The 20,084-nt window shown below is 40.2% G+C and overlaps 2 protein-coding genes across 2 annotated transcripts; one reads left to right on the plus strand and one right to left on the minus strand.

Annotated features, from left to right (window-relative positions):
• LOC110956914 (cytochrome P450 1A1) lies at positions 1–7,830 on the plus strand. The gene is made up of 7 exons (XM_022202671.2): positions 1–902; positions 986–1,603; positions 2,469–2,592; positions 2,707–2,796; positions 4,091–4,214; positions 4,295–4,381; positions 5,365–7,830. The coding sequence occupies exons 1-7, from the start codon at positions 612–614 to the stop codon at positions 5,645–5,647; spliced, it is 1,617 nt and encodes a 538-aa protein (XP_022058363.1). The 5' UTR covers positions 1–611; the 3' UTR covers positions 5,648–7,830.
• A 1,619-nt stretch (positions 7,831–9,449) lies between these two features.
• si:dkey-96l17.6 (uncharacterized) lies at positions 9,450–19,961 on the minus strand. Its single transcript, XM_051951219.1, is given in 10 exon segments — positions 9,450–13,653; positions 13,767–13,845; positions 13,934–14,031; positions 14,141–14,245; positions 18,286–18,446; positions 18,798–19,035; positions 19,184–19,335; positions 19,338–19,363; positions 19,562–19,754; positions 19,850–19,961. Coding segments are annotated over 10 exon segments (1,143 nt in total). The 5' UTR covers positions 19,890–19,961; the 3' UTR covers positions 9,450–13,602.
• Positions 19,962–20,084: the final 123 nt, after the last annotated feature.

Consider the following 20,084-nt stretch of genomic DNA (forward strand, 5'->3'; position numbering starts at 1 on the left):
TTCTTTTTCTTTCATCTTTGTGTGTCTGAAATACTTTTTTAAAATTCATAATTCCTTTGAAAATCATCATTATCAGCCTGTGCAGTGCAACAAAAAGCCTGCAGTTTTGGTGGGACAGTAAGAACTGGAGAGGAGAGGCCCCTGTCCATGACTATGGTTCCGGTCTGCACTCAAATGGGCCGATACAGTCTCTGGCTGGCTGAGTCGGACTCGTTCTCGAATCTGAGCCAAATTTGTCGCCATTTGCGCCTCTCTATTGTGAACGGGCAGCAGCTCCCTCTGCAGGGGTCCCGGCGACTGCTGAGAGGGATGTCCTGCACGGTAGGTCATCCTCATCAACGAAGTCCAGTAGATCAGACCTCAAAGTTCTGTCTGCTGAGTATTTTGGTCTCTGCTCTGCTCTCTGTTGTCCAGGTCGGGCTCGCTACTGTTTAACACCAAACTTAGAGAGGACGCTGTATGGTGAGTTTTTCTTGTTTGTGGCTTTTTGCTCTTTGTAGACTACAGTGCCAGTCACAGTTGTGTAATCTTAACTAGAGTCACCTCTTTTTCATACCTTTTTTTCATGTTTTCACACATTTTCTCTCTCTTTCAGTATTTGGATTTGCAACATGAGCCTGATCCTGTTTGGGACTCTGCCCATCAAGGACAACCCATGTGCCTCTCTGTCCAGTGTCACAGTTGCTCTCTGTGTCTTTGCCCTTCTCCTAATGGCCCTCAGGGGCAGAAAGTGCCACTGGTCCTTCCTGCACTTCCAGTGTGACTCCCCCCTGGACCACACAAAGTACCCCTCTCCTCCGGGCCCCACGCCATGGCCGCTTGTTGGGAATCTGCTCCAGATGGAGGACCAGATTCATCTTTCTTTAACCCGCTTAAGGCTCCAGTATGGGGATGTTTTCAAGGTATGAAAAGTTAGTTTTTTTTCACATGGACACAGCAAGAATTTGTTCTTGTGTTCAGTCATTTGTTAATCTCTTCACTGTAGATGCGTCTGGGCTCTCTGAGTGTTGTTGTCCTGAGTGGGTACACCACCATCAGGCAGGCGCTGGTTCGGCAGGGGGAGGCTTTCGCCGGGCGGCCTGACCTTTTCACTTTCTCTGCTGTGGCCAATGGGACCAGTATGACCTTCAGTGAGAAGTACGGACCAGCATGGCTGCTCCATAAGAAGCTGTGTAAGAACGCCCTCAGGTCTTTCTCCCAGGCTGAGCCCAGGGGATCCGGAGCCACCTGCCTTCTGGAGGAGCATGTATGTGCTGAAGCTGCTGAGATGGTGGAGTGGTTTCAGGAACAAGCTGCTAAAGGACAAACAGACCATAATATGACAGGTATAGACCCAGTGATGCCCCTGGTGACTTCAGTGGCAAATGTGGTCTGTGCCCTGTGTTTTGGGAAAAGGTATGACTACAACGACAAGGAGTTTCTCACTATCGTTCACATCAACAACGAGGTCCTGAGGATCTTTGCAGCAGGAAATTTGGCGGATTTCTTCCCGGTGTTTCGTTACTTTCCTAGTCCATCTCTGAGGAAGATGGTCCAGCACATTCGCAGAATGAATGGATTCATGGAGCGGAGCATTGAGGAACACATCAGCACCTTTGATAAGGTTTGAAAGTACATGTGTAGACAACAATTCGGTTTAAATGGAATAAAAAGCAGATGTAAATGAGTAATTAGTGACAGAATGCAATCAGAACCATTGCTGTTTTGCAGGATGGGACCCTAGCTGTTCTAAATGGACTTTTTATGTTGAAACTTGAGTTTGATTTTACAGTTGCACCACTGATTGATATTTGTAAAGACAAATAAAGTAAAGGAACATTTCAACATTTAAGGCTTTTCAATGTAAAATTGCATATTTAAACTAAAGGGACTAAAATTCTGCATACTTAGTAAGACCATGCGACAAAAATGATATGTTAAATATCATAAAACGTTATAATTATCAGTACCACATCACTGGTTTCATTAATTTTATGTGATCCAAAGCCCACCTATTGCACAGTGACAACAAAATAAAAACTGAATATTTTCAGAAGGGACTCACGCTGTAGATGGCGTGTCTGTAAGTGTTGTTTTCTTTAGATCTACCCCACTAATTTACTCTCCACTAGTTCATCTGACATTGTACCCATATAGTAGTAGCTGTGATTGTAACTCTTGCCAAAAAAATAACAAACAAGTTCCCTGGGACAGACCTTTGTTCTTGTGCAGAGTGGCTAAAATGTTCGCACGCACTCTAATTAGGAATTAGCATCCCACTGGAAGACACGCGTCGTACTATAACCGATTACTGTCCCTTCCCTCATTACCGCTTTTAAATTTTAACCTATTTTCTGCATACTCAGTAATCACACTGTATACAGTGAAGATGCTTGATGTTTCAGCAGTGATAACGACAATGACTGGAGAAGACAGCAACAATGTCAGTGTTAAATTTCCTGTCGTATTGTATGTGTGCCTGGTTGCAGAACTACATCCGGGACATTACAGATGCTCTGATTGCACTTTGTGAAGACAGAGAAGAAAACAAGGATGCATCAGTGCTCTCCAACTCTCAGATCATTCACACCGTCATAGACATCTTCGGAGCCGGTTAGACCAGTTTCACATATTATCATTGGGCTGGCAATATCATTATTAGGTCATAGCGATGACGGAGAATTCTCTCTTTTCACTGCATTTCCTTGTGTTCATGATTTTCTCAAGGATTTGACACCATCATTGCTGGATTGCAGTGGAGCCTGTTGTACCTCATCAAGTTTCCTGACATTCAGGACAGAATACACCAGGAGATAGGTATTGTCTTATGTCTTAGTATGTTTGCCAAGGTTGTTTTTTACTAGAAAGAGACCAGGAATGAACTTTAACTGGCAAATTCACTTCTTACAGAGAACTACTGGATGCATGTTATTAAGAGAGAGAGAGAGAGATCATACTACACTAAATAGTCCAGTACCATTTATGGTATGGTTCATGGTGCTGGACAGGCCTTATGAAACACTCATACTTATAGTGTTAGTCATAATCTAAAAATAGAAGGTTGCTCATTAATGATTACAAGTCAGTATGAGCTTGAGATTGCAGCTTGAGGTTCCGTACTGATAAATCAAAACTAACAATTTTAGTCAAAGATGTTCCCTCAACAGCACATCTCAATATTTGAGAAATGAAATCTTTACATTCTGCACCAAAACAGGATTCATAAAGTTCAGGTGGGAATGTATATCTCTGTAGTGTATATATATTACGTATACAAGGGTAGCTAGGTGTCTGTGGCATCTGCAGTATCAAAATTTCAGGCAGCAGCAACATAATAAAAGCCCAGCAATGGCCAGTCCCAGTGCCTTTCCCGGACAGACAGAATCCAACAGCCAGCAGAGGAACTCACAAAAGAACAGTCCAATTTGCTGACGTCAGAGGTACTTTTGAAGTGGGTTGACAGAACTGGTGCTGTCTGTTCTGAGGCACGTTGCATTTTCACAGAGAGAGAGAGAGAGAGAGAGAGAGAGAGAGAGAGAGAGAGAGAGGCAGACAGAGGACAAGAGACAGATACTAAGAGGACACGGGATGAGTCAGAACGAAAGAGAGGTTAGTGAGTTCCAGAGAGACACAAAGGCCGTAACACGCAAGGCATTCAACACACAAAGTTTAACATTCTTCACTCCCTTATCGCTTAAATTAAAGTGAAATTAATACAATTAATTGACCAAGGAACTTTAATTGCATTGGTGCAAAGCTGGCCAGCACTTTACTGCAGACTTCATTAGTGAAGCAATAAGTAGGAGTCTACTCTGACACTGTAATTATTTGTAAAGCCTATCTTTAAATTGTTAAAAACTTAATTGAACTCAACCTGCGGTGAACTAAAGTGCAGTTGAATTTGACAGACAGGAAACACTTGAACCTTTGCAAGACTTTATAATGAAATTAATAAGGCTGCAGTTGTATTAGAAACCCACTTGCAGAATAATTTACTGCTTTGACAGGATTTCTGCAGATTATGTTTCAGAAGGTCAAAAGGACAGAGCACAGAAATGAACTTCTCAGTCATCAAAATGTTTTCAAAGGGCTTTGGTGTTTTTGTTTCCAGATGACCACATTGGCTCAGCCAGACTGCCCAGGTTTTCAGATAAGGCCAAGATGCCTTTCACAGAGGCGTTCCTATACGAAGTGTTCCGCCATGCGTCATATGTTCCTTTCACCATACCTCACTGGTAAGACGCAAGCTTTATTATGACTACATTCTCCAATCACAGTGAATATGTTGTTGTTTAAACTTGTTTTTCCAAATCAGTACCACAAGAAACATCACCTTGAATGGATATTTCATTCCCAAAGATACATGTGTCTTCATTAACCAGTATCAAGTCAATCATGACAGGTAAGAAGCTGCAAGCAATGACAACTATGACTGAGATATTCAGAAACTTTTAACAATAATGCATTAATGCTGCAATGACTGTAGTCCAAAAACACATTATTACTATAATCATATTATACTATAATAATTAGTATTTTTTACTTTGGTAATTAAGTGTATTTCACATGAAATATCTTACTTAAGTGTAAATTTAAATGCATAACTTTCACTTGTGGCTGATGAGTATTTGTGCTCTGTGCTGTTGGTACTTGTACTTGAAGGTCCCACATTGTGCCCCTTTTCAATGAGTTAGTCAGAGTCTCACATGTCCCCACAGTATGTCTATCAGCTGAACATCTCAAAATAATATTAATGTGGTTAATTTTACCATGACAGTATAACACCTGGTTCTGAGCTTGTTTTACTCTGAAAACCAGTAGCTGCTACTGTTCCTGCCCACTTCAGGAAGAACATACTGGTACTCTTCTTTTACGTGTTAGAGTCAAATTCTTACTGGTTTGTAAAGCTGGTAGTTGTGGTGAGGCTTGAGGATTGATGGCAGTAAATGTCTTTATATCTTAACCCTCCTGTCGTCCTTCAGGTCAAATTGACCCGTTTTAAAGTTTTAAAAATGTGGGGGGAAAAAATGTCACAGTGAAAACTTCCACATTTTACATTTTTTTTAGGAAATTGTTTAACCATTTTTTTGGTGGAATTTTCTTCCTGAAGATTTTGCCAATTTTTTTACAAATTTGGAGAATTTTTTTCTGAGTTTTTGGACTTTTTTCAGACAAGGCATCAACATTTTTGGTAAGGACAGCACGAGGATTAACAGAGTTTATTTTATATCTGTAAGTTTAAAACAGCCACAAAAAACAATAAGCATAGACCTTTAAGTACAAGATTTGAGTATTTCTTCCACCTCTGGTGACATGTATCTTTCTGTTTAAAAGTATTCTGTTCAGTTCATAAGAATTGATCTTTTTGTTTTCACTCTGTCTCAGTGATCTTTGGGGTGATCCGGACACATTTCGCCCTGAACGCTTCCTTGGTCCATCGGGACTCCTCAACAAAGAGCTCACAGAAAAGGTTCTTATCTTTGGGATGGGAAAGAGACGTTGTCTTGGTGATGGATTTGCTCGTTTGGAGATGTTTGTCTTTCTCACCACGCTGCTTCATGGGCTGAGGATTGAAAAGGTTCGAGGCCAGGAGCTGGATCTCAGCACCGATTTTGGTCTGACTATGAAACCACGTCCATACAGGATTACCATCTCATCGAGATTTTAGACCTAAAAAGTGAAATGTTGCTCCTTGTGGATGTTTTGGAATATCACAAATATTAATTACTACAGCCATAAGTTTGGACACAAGTACCATGACGCTTGTGAATCTTAGAAAATACCACAAAATTGTCACTTACAATACAGTACACAACTCCTGAGAACTATATTAAGTTTCATATTTAAAAAAAACATCAAAAGAGTTTGGTGTCATTTTGTTATTCTTACCAAATTTGGTTGTGAAAGTACTGCATTTTTTTTGTTATTTTCTTCTAATATTATGTTTTGGGAACAAAGTTGTTCCAATTGTTGGAATTTATTAATAATATTATATCCCTTGTTGATTTGTTGACTAATTAAACTGGTGCTGTCAAAAAATATTAGTTATGTTCTGTAATAGACATCAAAACAGACATAGTAAGTCCTGCTGTGTCCAAACTTATGGCCATGGCTGTATTTGCCACCATCTTTGGCTAACCTCCATAATTCCACAGCGATAAAGCATCTGTCATTATTGCTCACAGACTGGAGTTTCTGTTTTTTGCCAAATGTGGTTAAAACATAAGCACACAAATGATCAACAGAAGTGAAATGTATGTATATCCTTAATGTGAACTAACTTCACTGTATTGAACACGATATGCTGAACCCTGGTCATTCAAAGTGCTTCTGTGCACACATTTTAAAAGGGTCTCTCTTCCTTAGCTTGAAAACATTCCCTCATTAAAAGCTTTTATCTTAAGTTATAGGCTACAGTTAAACACTGAAGGAGGAAGTGAAGGGGTGTTTCAGATTGGGGATCAGCGCTTCAGGCCTTGGATTGTGTTCATGCAGGGCTCATCCCCTTTCACTTTCCTCCCATCTCCTTCTCATCTGTTTGAATCTTTTCATCTTCTTACCACCATCATGTCCTCGCCTTCCTGTCCTTATCTTCCTTCTCTCACTCTTCCTCCAAAGCTTTGGCTGTTGCACCAACTCATCTGCTCCCAATGCTTCCCCAGTGGCTCCAAATACATATTCAGAACCTTGTCCTTCTTGCCCGTCAGCACTGTGACCTTCCAGACAACCAGATTAAAAACCAGACATCTTACAAGGCGGTAAAGAGGACAGTTAAGTGTGAACTCAGTTATTTTCATACCCTAAATGTAAAGATGCATGGCAGGATATGTTTGAGAAAAAGAGGAGTCAGGCAGAATTACTTAAAGGAACTTTGTCCATTAACGAAAAGTTTATCTTTTGTCGAACTTGTATTTGTTCAGGTAAAGTTTACTGAGTATTTTATTCCATGAGAAGACTATCTGGAAACTCCATTTAACTGTCTTCTATTATTTGCCAGGAAGCTGTTTCACCTCATCTATAGGAGGTTAAATCCGTTGGAAGAGTTCAAACTGGAAACTATCTAGTAATAGCTGTCATTATTTAGCACTCGGGCTCTCAGGAATGCCACTAAAACCACATCATTCAGCTGTTCATTGGTCCCGCTGTTGGTGATTTGATTGTCACTGCATAGACTAATATATATGAAGAATTTGAAACAAGAAGGCTGTTTTTTTTCATTTATCTGCTGAAGGGTGACGGTTTCTTCTCTAAAATCCTACTTAAGGTCAGTGCGTAACAGCTGTATGAACTAGTTTAAAGGCCCCATCATGGTCCAGTATGTGATTGCATGAGAGTAATGTGACAGCTAAAATTTGGCTGGAGGGGATCTTTAAAGTTTTCTTTTTCTCTTGATTTCGAAAAATCTGATAATTTGGGAAGTATATTTGTTGCACCATTATAGAGAGTACTGGTTAATTGATCCCTCATTGAGTCGATGTAGTGTTAAAATGATTTAATATTATCTTAAATGTAAGTTAAATGTTAATCTACATTTCTTGAAATTATTTTTTCTCAGTTATTTTTTCTTGTGTGCAATTCTAAATGTCATGTATGCAGCTTACTTATTCTATTTATTATTGCAAACATCTCAAATTACCTCTTTGCAAGATTAACTCAGAGCACTGAATATCACTGAGCACATCTTTATTATTGTTGAATCTTAAAATTGAAGTCAGTGATTTTTTGGAAGAAGAAGTACAGGAAATGAGAAAAAGAGTTAAAGAAATAATAAAGCACATATAGTATATGTAAAAAAAGTAAAATGTAATCTAGTTGTCATAAAAGCACTCTCATTGTCATGTGAGCAGTAATTAAAATGTGAGCTTCTAACAATGTCTTTGTGGAAACATGTAGTATGAAAATAAAATAAAAAATGTGTAGTCTTTGTGTTCAATTAATTCTTTGTTTACTTATTGTTACTCAAATGAAACATCGGTTTACAAGGCTGTACTGACATTACCGCCAGAAACAAAAGACAAGGAAACATGATTGGTGCTGTGAACGTATTTCAACCACAACAAGGAAAATATTAACTGGACGAATTAAACATGCAATGCTTTAACATGATGGTGGAAAAAATCTAACAAAAACTGAGTTATATCATGAAAACTGACTGGACATGCTATTTGTAATCACTTGCTGGGTTGGTAAGAAAGATGACTTATTGTCACTATATTCTGTTTTGTTTAATAAGTATCAAGTGTATTTGTTCATTCCTCTGCAAATTCTAACAAGTTCAGGTAAATTATACAAGCAGGAAACCAATTACCATGGGAAATATAAGTAACATACACTGCCTGTCCAAAAAAAGTCACCATATGGATTTAACTAAGCAAATAGGTAGGAGCCTTTCATTGGATAATTACTGCAGTGATGAATAAGTTTCAGCTGTAACAACTTATTTATCCCTAACTGATGCAATGAGGAGCTTCCCAGTTCTTAAACAACCATGTAGGAAGTCATATCTTGTGGTCATGAAAAGAATGTTCATCTGTCTCAGAAGAGTCAAATTATTGGCCTGCAGCAAGCAAAGAAAACAACTAAGGAGATTTCTGAAACTACTTAAATCAGGTCAAGAACCGTCCATCACATCATTAAAACCTGACAGGATAGTGGTGAAGCATCATGTTCGAGGAACAAATGTGGTCAAAGCAAACTCTTACATGATAGTAGGAAATCAACAGTAGAACTCACAGCTAATGTTTAACAGTGAAAGTAAGAGCATTTCCACATGCACAATTGGGATTGGGACTAAACAGCTGCTTAGCTCTAAGAAAACCACTGATCAGTGAGGCTAATCTGAAATAAAAGGCTTCAGTTTGCAAGGTAGCAAAAGGATTGAACTTTGGAGCAATGGAAGAAGGTCATGTGGTCTGATGAGTCCAGATTTACCCTGTTCCAAAGTGATGGGGGCATCAGGGTAAGAAGAGAGGCAGAAGAAGTGGTGCACTCAGTGTGCCTAGTGTCTGCAAGCCTTTGGGGGTTAGGGTTATGATCTGGGGTTGGTCAGGTTCAGCAACATTATGTTCCCAAAGAATGAGGTCAGCTGACTACCTGAATGAGCAGGTCTGTCCATCAGTGGAGTTTTTCTTCCCTGATGGCATGGCCGTGTTCTAAGATGATGATGCGAGGATTCATGAGTGAATCAGGGAGCATGAGACATCATTTTCACACGTGGATTGGCCTCCACAGAGTCCAGACAGCTTATGGAAACGATGCCATGGAAAATGTGTGTCATTCTCAGAGCAAAAGGCAGTCCAGTGAAATATTAAAATGTGTGACTTTTTGTTGTTATTTGACAGACTAAAAAAATCAATTAATAAAATTTGAGAATTAATTTGGAAAGTTTGAACTTGTATCCAAATGGATATTAACTTTTGGAAGGCAGAGATCAATTTCTAGTTTGTGTTTTTGTGCCCTTTTATTATCATTTGGACAATAACCCTTAACATAGATGCTGACTACCTGGCAAAAATTGCAGCAGAAGTCTCAGTCATGGCTTCTCTCTAGCTAAACACGGTTCTGAATCACGCAGACATTGTAAACCATATTACACATTCACAACGACCAAAGTCTTAATACAACATACTTAAAATAACAATAAACAGCAAGTAAAAGACTGTAATATATTAAGATAAATGCATTATTTAATGTAAATAAGGGCAACGTTTGCATTTACAGAGTACAGAAATACAAAAATATAGTCTTAAAATTTAGCAAAAAATATCTGGTAAGTCAAATGCACTTTAACTTACATTCACCTGTCACATCAGTAATCAGTAATGCACCTAATAGACAACATGCTCTCAGTTTTGGTATATGCTTGATATTTCTACTGACTATTTTAGGAAAATAACACTACACGTCAAATAATTTTTTTAATATATATTGTAAAACAAATTTACGGTTAGTTGTTTTTGATACAGGCTGAATAAAATATTCATTTAGTCAGTTTATTGTCTAGTAATTCTTATTTCCAAGGTGATTCTGTCATGTAAATCTTATTGTAGAGAGATTGTAAGGCCCACAATGACTTCAAAGGCCAGACAGAGGTCATATAACAGCAGAGGCCTGTAGCCATTTATTGTATTAAAGGCATCTTTCCCAGTTTGCCTGTGTGTAGCCATGTACAAACCCTTTACAGCAGCAAATTGGTTTGTGGTGATTAATTAACAAAACACACCCAGAGGATGAGACCTCGGCCCCCTAATCAACCCTGTTCCCTCTCCATGTGCTCGCTGTGGCTCACTGTGCCTTTGTCCCTCACTTTGTTCTAGTCCACAGAGCTCACAGTATGATTTAAACCGTGGCCGTCATTAAGAATAACAAATCACAGTCAACATGTGCTGAGTGGCCTCTAATCTAAAGCAGCCAATAAAACGTAGCACGCAAAGCACGGAATCTGGCTCTCATGTTGTAACAAAGACGACCCCTTGTGAGGCCCGTGGCATAGAATAAAAGTGCTGGACAATTATGACAGGGCCCAATTACAGGCAAACATAGTCTACTTATAGAAACTTTCAACCCCCATAAGTGCTAAAATGCCACCCTGACTCTAACAGAGTCTGTCGTTGCTGGGACTGCTTTACTCTGAGCCTGCAGTGAGACTGAAACATGTCAAGAAAAACCAGAATCAACCTCTCTATGACTGCTCACTTAAAATATTGCTTTTTTTCCGCACGGATGAAACATTAAAGAGAAATGAATCTGTGTAGTTTGTTGAGTTCATATGATAGATTATTACCAAAAATCTACAAATTAATTCAGCAAAGTGCAGTCTTTCTTACATTTATTTGTACCTTTTGCCATGAAGTTCTAATTTTACTGACTCTATCTCTGGTCAGACACAAGAAAAACAACAAAGTAGTGTAACATTGCGCGCTATAGAAAGAGTCTATTCCCAGCCATCGGAGCTGACCTTTCAAGACGATAGGAACAGATCATGAGCTTTGGACACTCATTTCTCAAGCGTCAGCATGTTGCCTTTTACCACATACAGTAGAAGTGCAAACTGGATGACTGACTGACTTCCTATTTGCCTCTTCAGTTACACATGAGGCCCTGCATTGTGGGGGCCTCCTTCTATAGATCTGAGTGGGCAGCACCAATTAAAAAACTGCACGCAATCTTCTGAACGCAGCTGTCAGTGTGCCCGTTATGATGTCATCCATCCCCACACATGATGAAATAATTTGATGATGTTAAAAATTATGATAGCTCATAAGCACGTAGAGTTTAAACAGAGCATATAAATGAAATGGTTTAAACAGTCTAATGTCACCAATTTACTGCAGGATTATGCACCATGTAGAGTCGATATATAACTTTAGAAGTCCATGGGGTAAATCTTGCATACATTTTTTATTAAAAATTAAAAAAAATGTTATTTATGTTCATTATGATAATTTCTTTACAAATTCCATAATTATTATTTATGAAAACAGTCACTTATTAATAAAAAAAATACTGGAAATCATTCAAATGTCAACCAAATAACCATCCAAATTTAGTAACAACCACCTCCTAATTAGATAAACAATTAAAAAATGAGCTTAGTCAAAAATAGTTTTGATTGTGTTTTTTTGTTAAGCTGAGAAAATCATGACATATTTGTCTTTTTTGCCAATATATCAAATTTTATATGGAAAATATCAATTGGTATATGTTTCCAAGAAACCACTTTCAACTAAGTTACCCGTTACAAAAACACCTCTCAAGGAAGTGTGTTAATTACAGATCACATGACCTGCTCCACATGATGTCATTTCCTCCTGAAGAAAAGACTGGTCAGACTCCAAGGCTTTCTTTTTTTATTTAATATAAAGTAGTGTGTGAGTCAAGTGCAGATTTATCGCATTTCAACAGGTTTACTACAATATATTTATAAATAACTTTTAATTTCAATTTTACTTAATTGTACACTCAACAAAAATCTAACTTTTGTTTTTGCTCCCATTTTTTATGAGATGAACTCAAAGATCTAAAACTTTTTCCACATACCCAATATCACCATTTCTCTCAAATATTGTTCACAAATCTGTCTAAATCTGTGACAGTGAGCACTTCTCCTTTGCTGAGATAATCCATCCCACCTCACAGGTGTGCCATATCAAGATGCTGATTAGACACCATGATTAGTGCACAGGTGTGCCTTAGACTGCCCACAATAAAAGGTCACTCTGAAAGGTGCAGTTTTGTTTTATTGGGGGGTCCACTCCTCTTCAATGGCTGTGTGAAGTTGCTGGATATCGGCAAGAACTGGTACACGCTGTCCTATATGCCGATCCAGAGCATCCCAAACATGCTCAATGGGGGACAGGTCCGGTGAGTATGCTGGCCATGCAAGAACTGGGATGTTTTCAGCTTCCAAGAATTATGTACAGATCCTTGTAACATGGGGCCGTGCATTATCCTGCTGCAACATGAGGTGATGTTCTTGGATGTATGGCACAACAATGGGGCTCAGGATCTCGTCACGGTATCTCTGTGCATTCAAAATGCCATCAATAAAATGCACCTGTGTTCTTCATCCATAACACACGCCTGCCCATACCATAACCCCACCGCCACCATGGGCCACTCCATCCACAACACTGACATCAGAAAACCGCTCACCCACACAACGCCACACACGCTGTCTGCCATCTGCCCTGAACAGTGTAAACCGGGATTCATCCGTGAAGAGAACACCTCTCCAATGCGCCAGACGCCATTGGATGTGAGCATTTGCCCACTCAAGTTGGTTACGACCACGAACTGGAGTCAGGTGGAGACCCCGTTGAGGACGACAAGCATGCAGATGAGCTTCCCTGGGACGGTTTCTGACAGTTTGTGCAGAAATTCTTTGCTTATGCAAACCGATTGTTTCAGCAGCTGTCCGAGTGGCTGGTCTCAGACCATCTTGGAGGTGAACATGCTGGATGTGGAGGTCCTGGGCTGGTGTGGTTACACGTGGCCTGCGGTTGTGAGGCTGGTTGGATGTACTGCCAAATTCTCTGAAACGCCTTTGGAGACGGCTTATGGTCGAAAAGTGAACATCCAGTACATGAGCAACAGCTGTGGTTGACATTCCTGCTGTCAGCATGCCAATTGCACGCTCCCTCAAATCTTGCCACATCTGTGGCATTGTGCTGTGATAAAACTGCACCTTTCAGAGTGGCCTTTTATTGTGGGCAGTCTAAGGCACACCTGTGCACTAATCATGGTGTCTAATCAGCATCTTGATATGGCACACCTGTGAGGTGGGATGGATTATCTCAGCAAAGGAGAAGTGCTCACTATCACAGATTTAGACAGATTTGTGAACAATATTTGAGAGAAATGGTGATATTGTGTATGTGGAAAAAGTTTTAGATCTTTGAGTTCATCTCATTAAAAATGGGAGCAAAAACAAAAGTGTTCCGTTTATATTTTTGCTGAGTGTATATATCATATTTTAGAAGAATCTTTCTAGAAAAATACCATGTGGTGTTTGGTTATCGGTGGCCATGTTGATTTTAGGCCTGAAAACAGCAAAAATGTCAACTATGATACCTGTCAACTATGCTACAAAAAGTCCCGCAGTTATATATATTGACTCGTGCATTAAACATCCACGTCTTCCACTGACTGTCCAGATTTCAGCTTCATGATCACCTTTCAGAAACAAAAATAAACAGAACTAACCTATAGTGGCAGCATCATCAATTCAATTAAAGTCATTTTTCTTTTTAACAGTAAATATAATTTAATAATTTGGCATGGCTGACCTCTTTCAGCTGGGCAATCTCTTTGCTTTCCACGTTTCTCTGAGCGTTGTTGGTTATGGCTTTCACTCTGGTTGCATAGCTGGAAGATTCAGGAATTTGAGGTGTTATTCAGTACCTTGTAACCACTAAAATAAATCACATGACTTATTTTTATATCCGTTTCTTACACGAGAGATGTGAGTGTCTCATCCAGATTGCATTCTGAAGGAGAGATGTTGACGATCATGAGGGTTTTGGCGTTTCCACCCAATGAGTCCTGCATCACCTGAGAGACATCAGGAGCACAGTTTGACTGACCTGCACATCTGCATTACGGTTCATGCCCACAGATTCATAACCAGCTTGTTTTTAATAGCCCTGCTTTATAGGTTCACCTGTGTCAGCTTACTATTCCTGTATGGTACATGGGGCAGTTCAGCAGATAAGGCTGAGATCACATCACCCAGGGCACTCAGGGACTTGTTAATGGAGTTTGCCTCCTGCAGAGGAGATGAAGAAAACTTAAAGAGAAAGTTTTGTTTCTTTGAAAGGAGGTGGCCTAAGGTACTTGTCAGTGTATTACTTCCAGTAGATGATTGCCAGTATGCCACTAGTTCAGAAAAGTAAGCCTGGAGTAAATATGGAAGCTAAGGAATGAACTGCTCTGAACAGGTTCAACAACAAAATGTATTTTTGTCAGCTTATAGTAGGTGTACTCTGCAATTTTAGCTCCTCGGACAGTCTTTTAAAACAGGAAATGGAAGATTTTGTATTCCTATAACAGTAATTAAAGTAAAGTAGTGTTAGGCTAAATCTGTTGATTCAGATTCAAACTGATGTGTTTCAACACCACATTCACACAATAAGAGAACCCCAACACTTCTATGAAGGTATTTCAGGTGCAAAATGTTTGAGCATCTGTAACATCGAATTTGTAGTTGTGTACATTGAATTTGTATGTGTACATTGAATTTGTATGTGTATCAGCAAATCTGATTTCCCACACTCTATGAGTTGTGTACTTGTAAAATAATTTTTTGTATGTGTCGATTTTTTTCTTCCCACAAATACAACACAAAAATACACATTCACAAATCGTAATTACAGGTGCACAAATCACATTTACAGGTGTACAAATCATATTTACAGGTGTACAAATCCTTCTCTACAAGTCACATATTTCAACACTGACACACTCACATTTTGCACCTATTGTTGCAGCACACTAAGTGCAAAACATACTTGTGCACCCAGTGCACCTGTATTGTAAGAAGTGAAGTTGAGGTGAGAATTTGAATATGTGCAAATCTGAATGTGAACTTGTGCAATAAGTATGTGAAATAATTTACCACAAAAATACACAAATTGCTACTTACAACCACTCAAATCCTCCCCACGAGTCACACATTCTCTGTTTTCTACAGGTGCAAATCCGAAATCTGCAGGTACAAATCCGAAATCTACAGGTGCAAATCAGAAATCGTACTTCCGGTCCCGCTGAGATATTTGGTGCAAAACTACAAAACGATCCGATCTGTGTATAAATTCTATGCTCTGAGATTGACAGACTTTTCGGCCAGTCAGGGAGACGCTTTGCCCGCCCAGCCAATCAGAGGTTTTTATTCCGTCCGAGGTCGTTTTACCGACTTCCGGGTATGGAATTTCACGATGGAGAGAGTGTAGGCCAGGGGGTCGGCAAGGCAAGTAGATGTTTGTAAACAATCGAACAGCGGGCCAACCTGCGGGCGGGTGCGCTCCGATTCCGCGAGCTGCGGGGGAGCTGGCGATAACGCGAGCAGCGGAGCTTCTACAGCTGATCGCCGCTGCTTGGGACACACGTCTCTGATCACAGATGTATTAAAAATGACTCCCGAGACACACACATGTTTTGCACACACTGTTGCTCAGTGAAATCTGGCTGGTACAACTGTGTCCGACCAGTAGTGCAAACGCGGAAATGCCCGGCAGCAGCCGACAACGCGAGTTTCGTGTTGTGGTGACGGACTGGCTTGGCTCCATGCCAAATCAAATTTTCAAAATCATCTGACGGGCCAGTTTTGGCCCGCGGGCCGCCAGTCGCCAACCACTGATGTAGGCTTTGATTTCAATATACTAAGAGGAATGGATAAGTTATTTGAGTCATTGGGAAATGCGCATTATAGAGATTAGAGCAGACCAGCCGTCCAAAACAAGAACTCCCTACACTCTCTCCATCGTGAAATTCCACACCCGGAAGTCGGTAAAGCGACCTCGGACGGAATAAAAACCTCTGATTGGCTGGGCGGGCAAAGCGTCTCCCTGACTGGTCGAAAAGTCCGTCAATCTCAGAGCATAGAATTTATACACAGATCGGCTCGTTTTGTAGTTTTGCACCAAATAGCTCAGCGGGACCGGAAGTACGATTTCTGATTTGCACCTGTAGATTTCGGATTTGCACCTGCAGATTTCGGATTTGCACCTGTAGAAAACAGAGAATGTGTGACTCGTGGGGAGGATTCGAGTGGTTGTAAGTAGCAATTTGTGTATTTTCGTGGTAAATTATTTCACATACTTATTGCACAAGTTCACATTCAGATTTGCACATATTCAAATTCTCACCTCAACTTCACTTCTTACAATACAGGTGCACAAGTATGTTTTGCACTTAGTGTGCTGCAACAATAGGTGCAAAATGTGAGCGTGTCAGTGTTGAAATATGTGACTTGTAGAGAAGGATTTGTGCACCCGTGAATATGATTTGTACACCTGTAAATGTGATTTGTGCACCTGTAATTACGATTTGTGAATGTGTATTTTTGTGTTGTATTTGTGGGAAGAAAAAAAATCGACACATACAAAAAAATATTTTACAAGTACACAACTCATAGAGTGTGGGAAATCAGATTTGCTGATACACATACAAATTCAATGTACACATACAAATTCAATGTACACAACTACAAATTCGATGTTACAGGTGCTCAAACATTTTGCACCTGAAATACCTTCATACACTTCTGTTCCCTGGGGTTATCCCAGAGGAAAAGAAAATTCAAAAAGAGATCTCAAAAATGTCTCATTTACTTCTCCTAGACAACTTTGAGATCTGTGTGACACCAAACTGAGACTAAGGTTTATTTCTCCTGTGTCTCATTTTTTTCTCCTGAGCAATAAGATGCACTAAATCTCAGTTTAGTCTCCTTTAAAGTTTCAGAAGAGATCTCAACAATCTCTCATATAATTCTCAGAGTTTCTCAACTTTTGTGTCTCTTTGTGATCTCAGGCAGAGAAATCAGAGAGCTCTCTCTAAGAACTCCATCTATTCTCATCCCAGCTTCAGTTCATGCATCTCATACTAAGCTCAGAGAGAACAAATGAAGAGATCTCCACAAGCGCTCATTGAATTCTCAGACTCAGATCAAGGTTTTGGTTGTTTTTAATCATCTATCATGTTGACTTTATTGTAATCCACATGATATTTTTTTAAATTAATTAATAAAGATTCAGATTACTTTATTCATCCCAAAAGGGAAATTCATTTGTCTGTCAGCTCATCTACTATTTGCTATAGAATTATAAAGCCTGATCGCTGTGGGTACAAAGATCTTCTATATCTTTCCATCCTGCAGTCCAGAGAGAGGCCTGTCACAATATTATGAGTGGATGATCCGTGGTGTTTAGAATGATAAATCCAGTCAAGTGGGAGGAGAGGGTGACATGATTGAAGTCACCATATATTATTATAAGTGCCTCAAGATGTTTAGGCTGTATCCTGGCAACTTCTTATTTGTTGCAGCATTTGTAAGGTGTGTGTGTGCAGATTAACATATGCACAGGGTGGCATAGCTCAGTGGGTAGAGTGGCTGTCTCACCCCCAGAAGGCTGGGATTTGATTCCGAGTCTGTCATGCTCATGTGGAGCTGTGAGTGAGTCTCACATATTGCTCCACTACTGTTCATTTTCTTTTCCAGAGGAGAAATAAAGGAGCCATTAAACACACTGTATTGAGATTAGCAAGGTATCTCCCACAAGTCTCAAGTATGACTCCCTCTAATTATCCTGTCTCACCTATTTCTCCTAGTGAATTTTAGGAGAAACGTATGAGAAACCTTTAGACAAAATAGAAACTAAAATGAGGCTGACATGAGAATCTCAAATTTGTCTCCTGAGCTGTAGAAGAGCAAGCTTTGAGCAGTAAAATTTTCCTCTGGGATATTACTGTTTTTGTTAATGGAGCCTGGCAGCTTTGAAGAGCACGATAAAACTGCTTCAGTTCCCAGCTGGAACAACTGTCTGATAGCAAGATAAAGTGGTGAAAACATTCTAAACAAAATGTAAACTTGAACTTATACAGACTTTTTAGGTGGCTAAAACATGCTTCCTTGTGTTCCTGACTGTCATCTACTATAAGTTAAACACCAACAATCAATACGTAGCTCCTACCACTCCACTTCAAACAAATCAAACCATTATTTAAAAGAGGCCGTGACAACTATCTGATACTTTAAATCATCCTTACAATCCCTCGGTGGGCCAATCAGACTACATCATATGAACAAACCTTGAGCTGGTGGTCCTTGGCACCAGTCTTGGCGGCTCTCTCACTGCCTGCCAGGTCCACCAGGCTCAGCTTCCCAGTGCTCACACTCCCATTAGTCAGATTCTTACTCTCCACTCTGATGCCAACAATGAGATGGGAGCGGGAACTCTCCACATTCATCTCTTGAGAAATACACACAGCAAACAGCAACAAAACAGATTTAAATAGCTCTGGAATTCGATTCACATCGGCTTGTTGTGGTCTCTCTCTAATAAACCTCACACACAGCCGCTCGTAGTCCACAGATTTGTGCTGCAGTTAACTGTTATTTTCATTATTGATTATTAAGGATTCAGATTCTGTAAAACAATGTTGCTCCTCTTCCTACAGTTTGCTTGCTCTGACACTCACTGCTCAGTCCAGAGACCACGTACCTAGCTGCCACACACTAATTGTAACTAACACGATTAATCCAAACCATTTAGCAGGACCCTGTTTGAACTGGGTGACATTGCACGGTATAGAGAACTCACTGGTGGCAGAGATGTGTCGGTTGGCGCAGGCCTGCTGGAACAGAGCGTAGAGCTCCTGGGCACTGGAAGCCTCCTTTGTCTCTGCTCCTTGGGCGAACACAACCCCCTTTCTGTTCCTCTTGATCTCCACCCGCCTGGCCTGGCCATGGGATTGAGGTTGTGCATGGGCCTCACCAGCCGGGCTCACAAAGAGGTCCTGCAGCCTGTCGTTGTACAGTTCCAGCATATAGGCCGAAACCTGACAGAAAAGGAAGCACAAGGATTAGGAAGATGACAGGAAGGAAGAGGGAGGGAAGTGATGATGGAAGGGTTTTACTTTAAGTGCAATCTAATGTCTTTTCTCTTCCAAGCTCGATTTAATTACATTGGTCACAAACAGTTGCTACCTTGAAGTCAAATTTAGAGCTGTTCTCCCGTATGATGTCAAAAATGGCATTAAAAGATCGCGGCATGAGCCCAGGGTTCTTCTGTTCCTTGTCCCCCACCATAGTGAAGGTCTTTCCTGAGCCCGTCTGGCCGTACGCAAAGATACAGACGTGTAACCATCGATAGCTGACTGGATCAGCCTGTGGGGAAAAATGCTTTGTAGCTGCTAAACTGAAAGAATTAAGACACTTCATCAGTATGATAACTTAAGAAACACCATTTCTTATTTTATAGTGAATTAAATATCCACATTTGGAGTCCACTATGTCTCTTTCATAATACATTTGTGAATATACTGTACTGCATTTTGGCCGATTAGGAATCATCATCACTCTCACCTGTTGGTGTCGTGAAACAAGTCTTCCTGGGAGGCTTCAGCACTGAACACCTTGTCAAACTGAAACTCCCTCTGCCCACGTGGGGTGTCTATGGTGACAGAGAACTCGTCGATTTTATCCACAACAATGACTCCACCCTGTGCAGCCTCGTTTCGGTTCACAGGTCTGATCCTGCAAAATACTCTAATTTTGCCTAAAGAGAAACAAAACAAGGGCGTGAAATTAATCAATCAGAAAGCAGACCTTAATTAAATTGCCAACAACCTGCTAGAGGTATGAAACATTTACCTTTCATGTCTTCCACCATGTTGTAATATTTCTTCCTCATTGTCCTCTCTGAAGTGTAGTTTCATTATCTTCTTTTTCTCCTCCTTTTTCCTGTTTCAGCTTCAGATAAAAGCAGGATAACACAGCTGTGACAGTGAAGAGTGCAGCGTGTAGAAAACACGCATGTGTCATAAAGTTCCACCAGAAAAGAAGAGGGCACCGTTTGGTTCCCGAGTTGACCACTTTTGGTTCTAAA

This window comes from Acanthochromis polyacanthus, chromosome 7, assembly GCF_021347895.1.
Source record: "Acanthochromis polyacanthus isolate Apoly-LR-REF ecotype Palm Island chromosome 7, KAUST_Apoly_ChrSc, whole genome shotgun sequence".
Taxonomy (NCBI): Eukaryota; Metazoa; Chordata; class Actinopteri; family Pomacentridae; genus Acanthochromis; species Acanthochromis polyacanthus.

Excerpts from the sequence above, each read along its gene's own strand:
- LOC110956914 (XM_022202671.2), top strand. The coding sequence starts at position 612 with ATGAGCCTGATCCTGTTTGGGACTCTGCCCATCAAGGACAACCCATGT. Across the intron at positions 903-985 it reads AGTATGGGGATGTTTTCAAG|ATGCGTCTGGGCTCTCTGAG; the intron begins GTATGAAAAGTT and ends TCTTCACTGTAG. Across the intron at positions 4,215-4,294 it reads CCTTTCACCATACCTCACTG|TACCACAAGAAACATCACCT; the intron begins GTAAGACGCAAG and ends TTTCCAAATCAG.